This window comes from Camelus dromedarius, chromosome 12 (assembly GCF_036321535.1).
Source record: "Camelus dromedarius isolate mCamDro1 chromosome 12, mCamDro1.pat, whole genome shotgun sequence".
NCBI lineage: Eukaryota > Metazoa > Chordata > Mammalia > Artiodactyla > Camelidae > Camelus > Camelus dromedarius.
In genome coordinates this window covers 17461332-17475984 of record NC_087447.1, presented here as the reverse complement: position 1 = coordinate 17475984, position 14653 = coordinate 17461332, and the positions used below count along the sequence as shown (strand labels likewise).

Here is a 14653-nt window from a genome sequence, read left to right as displayed (position 1 = left end):
TATGTTATTTTGGAGATATAGCTATAGATATATATAAAGTAATAAGAGAGTAAGGGCAACATAGTAATATTTTATAAAAATATACATAAAATAATGTATAAAATTCAGGATAGTGGTAACTTTTGGAAGAGAGGGAGGGATTTCAAAAGCAGTTAAAAGGAACTTCAACTCCTTTTTTTCATTTAGAAAAATCTGAAGTGAGTATGGTAAAATGTTATGATAGTTACGGGTGGTGGAAACGTGGCTGTTGCGTAATTCCTCTGAACGTTTGGAAAAACAATGTGAGTGGCAGGAATTCGCCTGGAACAAGGGCGTTAGGGGAAGTTACTCCAGGTAGCGCTATCAATGTGCTGGATATATTGAAGGACTAAAATAACGACGTTTGGACAGTTCAGAATAGTTTTAATTGTTGAGCCATTCTGTGCCAGGAAAGTTAAGTTTATAGCTGTAGCTTAATAGGTAGTCAGAGATCATATTAGGTGCTCATGTGCCAATATTATAAATGTCATGTTCTGTAACTTTCTGTGTATGAACATCTGTTTAGGGAAGCTCACGTATGTCAGCTAAGTTAACTGAGGGCATATTCAGAATTCTGTGACTTGTTCGACATGTCAAATTCTCCTTTCTGTTACGTGGTATCTAGATTGAAATATTAGAAAAATCCATCGTGTTCTTATATTCTTCTCAACAGAAGCAATTGGTTGCTCAAAAAATTCACATAGAAGAGAATGAGGACAGAGACACAGGACTGGAACAGAGACATAATAAAGAGGATCCAGACTGCATCAAAGCCAAAGTGCCCTTAGGGGACCTGGACCTGTATGATGGCACATACATAACCTTGGAGAGCAAAGACATCAGGTAAAGAAATTCTCTTCCAAAAATAAAATTACATCTTCCTGAACAGACCTTTCTCAAATCAATGAGAAGTTATTTCTCTATGAGAATGCGCTTCAGTCACTGATGAGTTTACTGGAAATATGAAATATGAAAATTCCAAATATATCGTGTCAGATTCTTACAAATCAATGAAAAATATTTAACACCATGGTAGAAAATTGAACAATTTATGGTAAAAAAAAATGTGGAAAAAATATTTCTTAGTAATGATTAAGTCAATGCATACTAAAACATTTAGTTTTCATCTATCAAATAGGAAAAAATATTTAAAAATTAATAACAGGTAAAAATGTGGAAAGACTGTCTATAGGCATGTAAATTGGTTTAACATTTTTTACAAAGCTGTTTAGCTTTTGAAAAGTCCAGTCTTAACAGTCTGTGACTTACCTACTATTTTCTGACTTTTAATTTATCTTTTTTAAGTTGAACTCCCAAAATATTTTGTTCTGACAACAGCCCTATGAAAAAGATATGCATGCTGACTACTAGTTGGTTGTAAAGTGAGACGCTTTAAAAATACGATTCAGTCAGGGAGAAATTTGACATGTCTTCACTTTTCATTCATTCATTATTTCTTACCTCTTGATTTTAGCCCTGAAGATTATATAGACACAGAATCCCCTGTTCCTCCAGACCCTGAGCAACCTGATTGTACTAAAATTCTAGAACTTCCATATAGTATACATGCTTTTCAGCACTTGCGGGTAAGTAGAGCACTTTAGGGTTTTTTGTTCCTTTGTTTTCATTTTCTTTAATTTAATCTCTCTCTTTTTTTTTTTTTTTTTTTTTGAGAGAGGAGGTATTAGCGTTATTCATTTATTTATTTTTAGAGGAAGTACTGAGGATTGAACCCAGAACCTCCTGCATGCTAAGCATGTGCTCTACCACTTGAGCTGTATAATTTAACCTCTGACACATACTTTTTCTTTCTTCTCTCCTTCCAAACAGCTCCTATTTCTTAAAATTCCTTCAAAATGAATGCTATAAGTTATCAAATTACTTATGTCTTATAATCTTTTTTTCTTTTTTTAAAAATTTTTTCTTCTTCTCTTCAGGGTGTACAAGAGAGAGTTAATCTCTCTGCACCTCTACTACCTAAAGAAGATCCAATCTTCACATATTTATCTAAACGATTAGGAAGGAGTATAGATGACATAGGTCACCTTATTCACGAAGGCCTACAGAAGGTAAGTCCTCAGGGAATTAAAGAGCTGGGAGACTCTGAACAGAAGATGTTTTTCTCGCAGAAAATATTTACCTCGTTTGTTTTTGTCTAGAGAGTGATTTTAAATCATGATTACATTAATATAAACTATAGTTCAAAGTTAGAGAGAAGCATTGATAATCCAATCCCCTTTACCAGGAAGAGATGCCAAAAAGTTTTATTTAAACTAATTCATGAAAAAACAAATTATAAACTAATGTATGCAACAGGGCTTATGGGTTCAATGATGTATTTTGAGTGTGGAAGAAAATTTGACAGCGCATTTGACATATCTGCACATAATAAATACACAGATTATCACTGTTCTCTGAAAAGGAAAAAGAATCACCACCAATAAAAAAATCTTCATGCAGTTTTCTTTTAACAGAACATGGACTTTTAAAAAATGAAATGGGGAATTATATAACAGGACCCGGGAATTTAAGTGTATCATTAAGGATAACATGTGGGAATTTAGAAAACTGTTTTTGCTCTGTTCTACGTCTGAGGAAATTCATAAAATGCAGGCTAGTTTTTAAGCAATATTATAATGGCATTAAGTAAAATGTGTAATTGTAACATTTATATACAGTTTCTCCAAATGCATTATATATTTATGTTTATTCAGATACTTTATAATATATAGGATCATTTTTGTAGCTAAATTGTCTTCTTCATCTTGTTTTTCTGAAGGTAATGTAAAGTATTGCATCCTCAGAATTGATGAGTAATAAGGGAAAACTGGCCTAGGATTTAAAATATCCTTCAGAGGATGGTTAGTTGAAAGTAGATCATAGTGGTAAGTGCTCTATAGAAACTTAAAATAGAGGATAATTGGGTGGCTACTTTAGATTGAGCAGTTGGGGTTATCCTCTCAGGAAAGGTGAAATTTATGTTGATACCTGAATGACAAGAAGGAACCAAAAGTCTAAGATCAAGCAAGAGCATTCTAGGCTGAGGCAAAGGCCCTGGAGCCTTCATGGGCTTGGTGGTATGTTAGCCAGCTCAAGCTGCCATCACAAAATACCACAGACCAAGTGGCTTAAACAACAGGAATCTATTCCTCACAGCTCTGGAGGCTGGGATGTTTAAGATCATGATGCTGGCTGATTCAGATCCTGGTGAGGACTCTCTTCCTTGCTTGTAAATGGCCACCTTCTTGTGTCTTCCCCATGGCTTCTTCTCTGTACACAGGGAGGAAGGTGGAGAGAGGGAGAGAGAGATCTGGTATTTCTTCCTCTTCTTATAAGGGGACTGGCCCTATTGGATTAGGCCTCACCCTTATGATCTCATTTAACCTTTATCACCTCCTCAGAGGCCCTATCTGCAAATATAGTCACATTGAGGAAATATGAATGGTGAGAAACATAGACATTCAGTATGTAACAGGTGGCATGTGATTAAACTCAGGTCAGTATGACTGGAGGCTGGTGAGCAAAGGGGAGGATGATAGGGAATGAAACCAAAGAAGTAGGCCAGGGCCGGACTGTATAGGGCTCTGAAAGCCAAGGTTAGGACTCTGAATTTTACTCCAAGTGTGCTGAAAAACTGGAGCAAAGGAGTGATATAATTTAACTAATATTTTTAAAAGTATACTCTCAAACTTGTGTGGAGAAATGGCTTAAGGAGGCCAAAACTGGTAATAGACCAGATGGAAAGCTAATGCAGTAATTCAAGGAAGAAATGAAGATGGTTTGGACTGGAATGGTTAGCAGTGGAAATGAAGGGACCTAAACTATTTCAGGAAATGTTTAGAAGTTTCAAAGCTGATTAGTTAGATATGGGGAATGGGAGAAGAGGAGTCAAGGATGATTCTTTAACTTTTGGTTTGAGCATCTTGGAGGAGGAGCAAGGTTGGAGTGGGAGAGAGAAGATAGAGTTCTGCTTAGGTCATGTCATATTTGACCTATATGAGTCTAAAAGTCCAGTGGAGGTCAGAGCTGGGTGTAAAGATAGAGAATAATTGTTAAATAGAGAGTATTTATAGCCATGGGACTGGATAAGGTCATCTGGAGAAGAGTGATGTTTGAGAAGGGGCCGGTGGGAGTCCTGGCTCCTTCTACATTATCTATCAGGCAGAGGGGGAAGGGCCAGCAAAAGGGACCAAAAAGGGTGTCCAGAACTATGTGATATCCTAAGAGCTAAGGAAAAAAAAGTTTTCAAATGTTCAAAAGAGAAAGAAAATTATTAATACTGACATTCAAACAGTTATAGATTTGGGAGGAGATTTTTATGTGAAATCTTACAGATTTTTCTTAAAAATTTTTTTTCTCTTCCAATATACCATGATATATATTCTGCCTATCATGATGTTTTTAGTAGTTCATGTGGAATTCTTAGTTGATTTGTCCCAATTCACAGTTACCTGAAAAATAGACATAAAAAAGCATTTGTTGACTTAAAAGAAAACTTACTCAATAGGCTATTAAAAAGGAGACTGAAACCTAAGTCATAAGTCAGTTGTGAAAGAATATAGAATTCCTTAACCAGCTCTACTTAGTGCTAAAATCGTTCATTGCATCACTCAAAAATCATATTCTTTCCTTGAAGATAGAATACTTAGGATGATTAATGCAGAATTATACTTAGTTTTAATCTTAAAAATAACTATTTTTAAAATAATTGGTCCTTGTAAAAAAATCAGACTATATAAAAACCTTTAAAAGGGAAAGTAATAATTATAATTTTTAAAAGTCTGAGATAATTACTATTTTATAATACAGTCTTTGGGAATTTTATTTTTATATATCTTGATAGTTAAAACTTAATTCTCATAGGATACATTTTTAATAGTGAAATTTTAAGGGGGTCAAAGGGTAATCATTTTTAAGGCTTTTTACATACATGTTGTCAGACTGTCCCCCGGAAAAGCTGTACTAATCTAACATTGCTTCAGTTAATATCTGAAGTTAATGTACAGTGTAGCCAATGGTGAATACTGACATTCTTTTTAATCTTTGCCAATTTATAAAAGGAAAAATTGTATCTTTTAATTCTTTTTTTTGTTAAGTTTTACATCTTTTCACCTGCTAAGTAGACATTGTTTCATATTTTTGAATTGTCCATGTTTTTGGCCAATATTCTCTTGACTTTTTGTCATTCTGTTTAGATTTTTTGTGAACTATCTCTATATTAAAGACATTAAATGTTGGCTGTCATATTTTTTCCCATTTTTATTTTAAGCTTTATGACTTTTTTCCATGCTAAATTTGAAATTTCTCTTCTTTGGTTTAAACTTACTTACATTGAGTTTTTGACCTGATTCAGTTTAGCGTTTTGACTTCTGTGTGGCTGAAATTCCATATTTGTTTGGGGACCAAAAATCCAACCCACAAAAAGAGCAGACCTATCTGAACTTCTGTTTAACTTGACCAAATACACTTAATTACTATATACTAATGACTTAGTTTCTGAACACACATGAGAAAAAGACAAAAATTCATCTTTCATAGAACCATAAGCCTTTCATTTGCTTACTTATGTATGTACTTTCATTCAGGTATTAGATAGGAAACTTTGTGATATGTTAATTTCAGAAATTTTATGTTAGAACAGCTAGCATTTCTAAGTAGTTAACATACTAACTTCTGAAGTCCTGAAATGGGGCCCAACAAGTTGTGGCCACTTGGTGGGCTTCTTGGCTTTATTTCCCCCCTGAAATGATAGCCTGTGGTCAGATGATCTCTAGGTTTAGATCACGCCTCAACATACCTGCTCAACCGATGATCAGAAAGCTCTTTTGACAGATGTAGTTTATTTGTACTTTGTCCTCTGCTTTATCACTACTATAATAAATCTTGATCTTCTTCATCTTAAATTTCAGATGAGACAGAGTCATAAAGGTGCTCATTTTGAACATAATGAGTTGAAGAAACTGTCTTGAGTTATGTTTGATTGTCATTTTATTTGTTTAATTTCTAGAACTCTTCCTCGTGGGTTCTATATAACATGGCTTCATTTTACTGGAGAATAAAGAATGAGCCGTATCAAGTAGTGGAATGTGCCATGCGAGCCCTTCACTTCTCTTCCAGGTAAGATTCCTCCCCTTCTGGACCTCCTAATTTCCCACATAACTCAGGACTGTTAAAGAAACAATACATAAGAAAACAAGAAGAAGAAGCATTGTGTTGTCCTTACATTCGCCTCCATCCCTGTTCAAAGAAATTAGTCCTGTCCCCCAAATCAAGGAGTTCAAAGTGATAATAGCATAATATACCTATGATTTCCATTAAGAAAAAACGTGTAATGTAGATACCCTCTGAATCACTTGAGACTTGAAAGTAAGAACCTGGACTGGAGAAAATATCATAAATTAAATTTTTCTCAAAGTAAATATAAGCCCTAAATACATTTCATAAAATGTCTGCCAGACCTTATCTTTGTGGCAAAATTTGTAGCTATCAGATTGAGTAAGCACCATCAATTATGTAAAATGAAACATTAGGATTTTCTTAAATTAGTTTCGCCATCTATTAAGTAAATTCAAAGTTATTTTCCTAAGCTCAGTAACTTTGAATGTAATTTTCCCTTGTCAGGTAGTTATACGTAATTGTGGAGCACATGCTTCTTTCCTAACATCTAATTACGTCTCCCCTTCTCTTTAGGCACAACAAAGACATTGCCCTGGTCAACTTGGCAAATGTTCTGCACAGAGCACACTTCTCTGCTGATGCTGCTGTCGTGGTCCACGCAGCTCTGGATGACAGTGACTTCTTCACCAGCTATTACACTTTAGGAAATATATATGCAGTAAATACAACTTTTTGTTTACATGAACCAAATCAGTTGCTATTTTCTTCTTCCTTCCTCCTTCTCTCCCTCTCCCTCTCACTCCCTCCCTTCTTCTCTCCTTTCCTTGCTTCCTTCATAAAAAATACACTTTTCCCTTCTTTTGGTCCAAACAAGGGTAAGGGGAATAGAAATGAAGAAATTAGGGGAAAAAAACTTCATCACAATAATGAATCATAAGTGTCCTAGCTTCTGACAAAAAAGGAGAATTAAATTAATGGGAATATTAAATGTCTGCATAGTACACCTCTGAAGATAGCAGTACTTCCAACTGAGCCATCCTCTAGAGGTTGCTTCATGTTACGGAGATTTGGCCCCTGACCAAAGTAGTGTGCACTGTAGAGTGAGATTTGGTCAGATCTCATAAATCATTAGGGAATTTGGACATATGGAACCAGGCTAACATTTTTCCCCCTGTGTTTGTGTATGTGTGTGTGTGTTTTTGTCTCTTCAGATGCTTGGGGAATATAACCACTCAGTGCTTTGTTATGACCATGCTTTGCAAGCTAAACCTGGGTTTGAGCAAGCTATAAAGAGGAAGCATGCTGTCCTGTGTCAGCAAAAACTTGAGCAGAAATTGGAAGCTCAACATAGGTAACTGGGAGAAAAAAATTTCACTTAAGCACCAGCACCATAGAACCTTAGGTTAGACCTGTGTAGGGTGATAATCAGTGTTAATTTGTTCATTAGAATTAAGAAAAACACCTCCTCACTGCTGCTAGTCTTGTCCTTTTTCTCCAAATCCAGGAGGTTTAGCACAATTCAGTGGCTATGTAAAGAATTCCAGGAAGTAGAGAATGTAAGCAGTAAATACTGTCATTTAGATCTTTACAATTTTGACCATCAGTCATTTATATGAAGTCAGATGGAGGAGGGGATGCTGCTGGATACTCAGTAATTCCATTGATTACATTTTATTTCCGTAGAATACACAGCCAGTAAAATCACTTGCACATGGTATATTTCATCTTTCTCCCCTTTGGCTCCTAACAATAGTTGGGCTATTGTTAGGTTGGTTAAGTGATATTGAGCGATTATTTGGCCTACATTTTAACTAGATTTTTGTACATTGTACAGTAATAGAATTCTATTGTATTTGGTCTTTGCAGTATACTTAATTAAGAAAATATACTGTATTGTATTCTATAAATAACAGGACCAGTAAAGAAACTTCATATAACTCAGAAGTGAACTGTTCGTCTCTTACAGAATTAACCTTAATGTTTTGAGTCTGCTTTGATCATTAGAGGATTAAATTGAGATTTGGATTTCATTAAACTTTTGTATTTGCCCATTTTCCAATCTGTTTAAAAGCCTAATATAGTGAAAAGGAAAGAATGCCAGGTTGTTAATGCCTGACTTCTGTTATACCTGATCAGACCTTGCCCTGGCTGAGCTTCTTCTAGTATTATACACTTTTAATACAATCTGTTACAGCTTCTAAATCTCCATATGTTAGCAGTGCAATAGGCAATAAGATTTTTGTGACTAAATATAATCAGCCAGTTGATTTATTGATACCAGGTGGTAGGGAATATTCCTGAGCAAAGTTTCTGTGGTTTTCCCCCAAATCTGTAAATCAAGGAGCTAGAGTAGAAGAGCAAGGTATTGTGGCCCTTTCTCTTCACCTTATCTTTGGGTAGAATCAAAGGAAAAGGTGAAAAGGAAGATTCTAGAAAGGCTTTGAATGTGAAACTAACACAATATTTGGAAGGAAATAAGAGTTGTTAAATGTGCAAAGCTTTATAGTATATTGATATGTGTCATTTTTGATATTTTTGGCACCTGAAAAGTCCAACACATCATTTAATGCCATTAACTGTTGTAATTATGGGAAGAATTTTACATCCATCTTTTTTGCTCCCCAGTTTTAATAAAACAATGGCATTTATTTAGCCCCATTATTCTTGAACTTTGAGATATAGTGGTTGTATGTATGTTAAAAGGAAAAAAAAATCTAGCAATTTTTGCTGAAAACCAGAAAATCTTTGCATTTAAGTGGGTTTAAAAATTCACAATTTTAAAGCTCTAACTTTTTCTTGGTATTAAAAAATGTTAAGATCCCTCCAGCGAACACTGAATGAGTTGAAAGAATATCAAAAGCAACATGACCACTACCTGAGACAGCAGGAGATCCTAGAAAAACACAAGCTGATTCAGGAGGAGCAAATCTTAAGAAACATCATCCATGAGACACAGATGGCAAAAGAGGCACAGTTAGGTAAGTCCTGATTCCGAGAAACTGAAGACAGGTTAGGAAATTGAGCTCTAATGTGCTTTACTTTCATAATTTCGTGTAGCCGTAAAGCAATATGAAGTTGTGCTTATGACTTCCCTCAGCCACAAAGTGAAATCATCACAGCAGGTACACCAGCAGACCTGGGGAGCTGGCTTGGTCTTTCTGACTTTTTTTAAATTCCCATTTTAAAGTAAAAACCAAACCTTTTGTTACCCTGGGTGTCTTAACAGTTGTTTGCCCTCTGTGGCCTACATTGACGCTTCTCCAACTTTAATATGCATATCAGTCTCCTAGAGATCTTGTTAAAATGCAAATTCTGATCCGGTAGGTCTGAGATGGGGCCTGAGGGTCTCTTTTTCTAACAAGCTCCCATTTGATGCCTGTTGCTGCTTGTCTGAAAATGCAGTGGCCCTACAGCAATTTAGCAGAAGCCAGACACACCCTAGAAGCAAAGCATCCACACTTCTCAGCCAACACTGGCAATAAGACTAAATATTCTTTTTTTCTTGTTTTGTTAAAAACAAATGTTTTATTTTAGAAGTAAGATTTTAGGCTAGAATTTGTCTTAAGCAGGAAGATAATCAATGAATTACTTTCAGGGTGTTCTTTAAATTATCCCCCAAATTATACACAGTATTGTGTATGTGCACAATTTTTGAGAGGGGAAAGAGGGTATATAGCTCATTAAAATCTCTTACAGTCTGTGACTCAAAAATAGAACCACTGGTCTAAAGGAACTTGCATTGACAGCTTATCAGTGATTTGGTTATATCCAGAATGCTTCATTTCCGAATAAACCCTGCAGGAACAGATCTGACAACTTGACAGCAAAGAATAAATGAATAGAATCCCCTATGTTACATCCTTCTCCCTTGATAAATATATTGGTACACCTGTATAGCCTTTTAACATTTGAACCTTAACTGTGACCATTTACGATCCATTTTACAATCCACCTAACAAGTTTTCTTTGATATTTTGAGTGTAAAGAGTATGTTAAGTCCTTGGGGTTATTTACTGCTCAGTCTGTACTGAAATGCAACCAGAGCTCTTATATATAAGTTTAAAACAGTGTTATGAAGTATAAAAGCAAATTCTCTCCAGAGAGATGGCCAAAGTCTCTTGAAAACAATTTGATCAGTAGATTTACAGTCATAGAATATTCTTGCCAGAAGATACCTCAGTGATTATTTAGTGGAGCCCCTTTGTTTTATAGGTGGAGAAACTGAAGCTTCTTTAGAATCATTTAATTTAATTAACCATTAATGAATGTTCCCCTGGATAAGTACCTCCTCTGTAAGTACTCTGCCAGGCTCTGGAGAATACAGGGTTGATACTACATGACTTAGACTAAGAAAATCATGTTTGCGTTGCTGGTCTTTTGCACTGATTTTAATTTCCTTTCTTACTCCAGGAAATCATCAGATATGTCGTTTGGTCAACCAGCAGCATAGTTTGCATTGCCAGTGGGACCAACCTGTGCGCTACCATCGTGGTGATATCTTTGAAAATGTGGACTATGTTCAGGTCTTTTTCTCTCTAGTTCTTACCAACTTTTGCATATCTAAGAGTAATACCGTTTCCCCCACCTTAATCCCTTATATATTTGATCTCTAAAATGTGTGACTATCATTTAAGGTTTTGAGTATCTGTTATGTTTACGAAGTCAGATTTTATAGACAGTACTCAGTTACTCCATGAATGACATTTATGGACTAGCCATATTTGCCTATTCATGTGTGTTTGATTCTTTTCTTCTTTACCATGAGAGCTAGAATTGGTCTATAACTCAAAGCCTTTATCTCCCCTTTTAACTTATTTGAATAAGACCTATAATTTAAAATTTGCAAGAGTAATCATGCTCTTTCCTGCAGTCATCAGTCCAGTTATGTTGCTTCAACCAAAATGATCATTATCAGCAGCAGATGTTTACTAACCACCATTGTTAGTTGCATGTTTTTCTCTCTCTCTCTGTCTCTGTGTACGTCCACATGTGTACATGTGCATATACATACGCATATACCTGACACTCAAACACACAATGTAAAATCCTAGCCTATCTCGTTGGAAAGAAATAATACATAAATATAATGATACTAAATAGCATGTAACTAATGCTGATACAGACAGTAAGCACAACCAGAGATCCAATTGTCTTCCAAAAGGATATCGGAAATAAAGTAACATTTATCCTGTCCTACGGAAAAGTTATCATATCCTTAATCATAGATATAGAAATTTCCAGGGATACGCAGTTATAATAATTAAGAGATTAGGACAGCTTCTGTAGGAGGACAAAGCGTGAAAAATTAAAACTCTTTAATCTGGAAAAACCCAGACTACATTGGGAAAGAATGAGAAGCAAAAATTAAGAGTCCATTTAGGAGGAGAAGTAGTAATAGAAACCAAAAGTTTCCTATGATTTTTGTGAACCAGCTTCTAGCAATATCCCATGTTTGGTTTTCCAAAGGAAGAACAGACTTACATGATCTGGGACTTTAGTTCCCTATCTTAAATCCAAGCATTTTAAGGGGAAAAGGGGAACATTTAGAAATGGAATAGACTGAGACCCAGTGTAACTTTTAGCTATCATGATGGTCTCAAGACAGACCATTTTGGAAGACTGTCCTGTACCACTAGCTTCCAGTATTAAATATCCATAAATTTCATCACCACTATATAGTGAAAGAATCTACTCTTGTTCATAAAGGCATGGAGCTATAAATTCCTCATATTCATTCATTTTCCTCATGTCTTTCCTACTCCATCCCACTCTAGTTCCATTCTCTTATCTAACAAAGTTTCAGAAGTACACAGTAACTATGGTATCTTGTGAGAATATCAAATATTATTGTACCGTGGTTTAGAGGAAGGCTACACATATTTGGAATTGATTGTACAATAGTCTATAATACTTAAATGATAGGTATATTAAACCCTTAAGAACCGTTAAGCACACTAATTTTATAGAGAAGTGATCATTTTAAGCTGGGTAGGAGAGGGGAATTATGAACCAAACCTCTAACCAGCTAATCATTAAACCTAAAAGAGACTAAACCCTAAAAAGGAAGTAGAGGGACAGGAAACAATCCGTGCGGTTTTTCTCATATCAGTGGCATAGTTGATTGAAAGTTGCCAGCTGTGCATTATCTGTGAGAGAATACTGATGGGATATTGTTCTGAAAATTAAAAGATCTGATTGCTTTTTTACTGACCTACTTTCTGATTTTCTACTCAATTTGAGTATTCACTTAACGGTTTTGGATTGTGTTAAATTTTAGTCACAACTCCTTTTCTGCTTTCAATTTGATTGAACTTTCCTTTCCATTTTTAGTTTGGCGAGGATTCATCAACCTCCAGTATGATGTCTGTGAACTTTGATGTTCAAGCAAATCAGAGTGATGTCAGTGATTTGGTCAAGTCTTCTCCTGTAGCCCATTCTATTCTCTGGATCTGGGGCAGGAACTCTGATGCATACAGGGTAAGTTAGTCGAGGATGATGAAGGAGTTTTCTCAAACAGACAAGATTCCTTAAAGCAGTGGCCCTCGACCTGTGATTAAAATGGCCCCAATCACTTCAGCAAACACTATTAAACTTGTATTAAATGGAGGGCATTCTGCTAGGTGGTAGATAAGTAAGACACAGGGTCTGCCTTGAGTTCTTACCCGTCAAGTGGGCCAGACAGACACCCTGATTTTAATTCAAAGCTCTGAGCACAGTTACCAACTCTTACAAGTTTCTGAACTTGACCTAAGTGTGCGCTTGTATATGCTTCGCTTCTCATCAGCATTCTCTTACTGCACTCCCTACCTGTGTACCAGGCTGATCCTGTGAATATAGTACATAAGCTGCTTGCTCTGCTGGAGCTCCCATTCTAGCAAAAGATACAGACAACAAACAAGTAAATAAATACGTAATTCTAAGCTGGCTAAGAAATAATTGTATGTTAGCCAGTGGGGATACTAAGATATGAGGACAGAAACCACATATTTTTTATTATTAAATTTTCAGAATTTAATTGAGTTTTTATTCTAAGAGAGTTAATACAGCCACTTAGATTTAATTGTGTGTAATATAAATTCCCAAGTTTGAAAGCTTCAGGATAAAAGTTTAGTGAGCCTCTGGTATGTTATTTATATTTAGAAAAATGAAATTTTACAGCCAAAATAACAATTGTTAAACTTGGCAAAGAAAAGGTCTTACTTCAGGGAAAAATAGTTTTCTGGGCCAGTTTTATAAGTGTATGTATGCTTACAGGTATAAGTCACAGACTCTCCCTCAAATTGGCTTAAACAAAAGAAAATTTACCTCATATTACAGGAAGTCCAGAGATAGAGCAAACTTCGGCTTTGGTTGATTCAGTGGCCCAGTAGTGCCACCAGTGACTCATTTCTTTCCTTTTCTTCAATTTGCCATCCACTGTACTGGTTCCATCCTAAAGCTTGTCTTCCTCTTGGTCATGGGGTGACAGCCAGCAGCAGCTGGAGCAACGTGATTTTTGTTCCTATGTGGCACAAGCGACTAAGACTGGCTTTTCTTTCCCAGACGCCCCAGGCAGGCCTCTCCCTGTGTCTTACTGGCTTAACTGACTTAGGCTTGCCCAACCCTGCATCAGTGTGTGGTAAAGCAGGTAGAATTTCTGACTTAAACTAATAATCTGCAGTAGAAAGAATATTATAGAGTCTATCACAGTGTCTGTCTTAAAATACTAAATTGTCATTCTGTTATGTTACCCTAGTATATTTATGTTCTTTTAGAAACTCATTTAGCAATTTGAAATATTGAATCCAAAGAAATTTTCTTTCTTTATTAGGACAAACAGCATATTCTGTGGCCTAAAAGAGCAGATTGTGCAGAAAGCTATCCAAGAGTCCCTGTTGGTGGGGAACTGCCAACGTATTTTCTGCCTCCGGAAAACAAAGGACTCAGGCAAGTGCTGATGGATTTGGCAAAGCACTTGATTCTGCATGATTGTCATCTGGCGGTTCTTTGAGAGCACCAGCCTTGGACTTGAAAGGTTAAGTCTTTATTTTGAAGTCACCCAAACTTTGAAAATATGAATCTTGTTCCTTTTTCTTGTGCCAGGATCCACGAACTCAACAGTGATGATTATTCTTCAGAAGAAGAGGCCCAAACCCCTGACTGTTCCATAACTGACTTCAGAAAAAGCCAGACTCTGTCCTACTTAGTCAAAGAATTAGAGGTCCGCATGGATCTGAAAGCCAAAATGCCAGATGACCATGCACGAAAAGTAAGGCTCGTTTAGGCTGGTGTTTATTGCCGTCCATTCTGGGTGACTTCACAAGCCTCGTAGGTGGAGCAAAAATTTGATAGAAGGCAGTTGTTGAGCTTTGAGTTTATAAAACTGAAGCATAGAGTTAAAGAATTGGTGAAATAATTAAGAAGTCCGTCATGCTATTGAAGGAATGCCGGGAAAGTGTTTTTCAGGGTTGCTGTTTACGTAGACCGCCTAAGCACTGTTTCTCTAAGAGGGCTACAAAGATGAGTGACACAGAACTCT

The 14653-nt window shown here is 36.1% G+C and overlaps 1 protein-coding gene across 6 annotated transcripts in view; it reads left to right on the top strand.

The window, feature by feature from the left end:
• TTC17 (tetratricopeptide repeat domain 17) overlaps positions 1-14653 on the top strand; it is a 102095-nt gene that overhangs the window by 25129 nt on the left and 62313 nt on the right. For all 6 annotated transcript variants that reach the window (XM_011000601.3, XM_064492428.1, XM_031459769.2 and 3 more), the window contains exons 3-13: positions 692-861; positions 1493-1604; positions 1956-2087; positions 6026-6135; positions 6709-6853; positions 7347-7486; positions 8953-9113; positions 10546-10658; positions 12466-12612; positions 13946-14061; positions 14218-14383. In XM_011000601.3, coding sequence (XP_010998903.2) covers positions 692-861; positions 1493-1604; positions 1956-2087; positions 6026-6135; positions 6709-6853; positions 7347-7486; positions 8953-9113; positions 10546-10658; positions 12466-12612; positions 13946-14061; positions 14218-14383 — 1512 coding nt within the window. The remainder of the gene's footprint in view (positions 1-691; positions 862-1492; positions 1605-1955; positions 2088-6025; positions 6136-6708; positions 6854-7346; positions 7487-8952; positions 9114-10545; positions 10659-12465; positions 12613-13945; positions 14062-14217; positions 14384-14653) is intronic.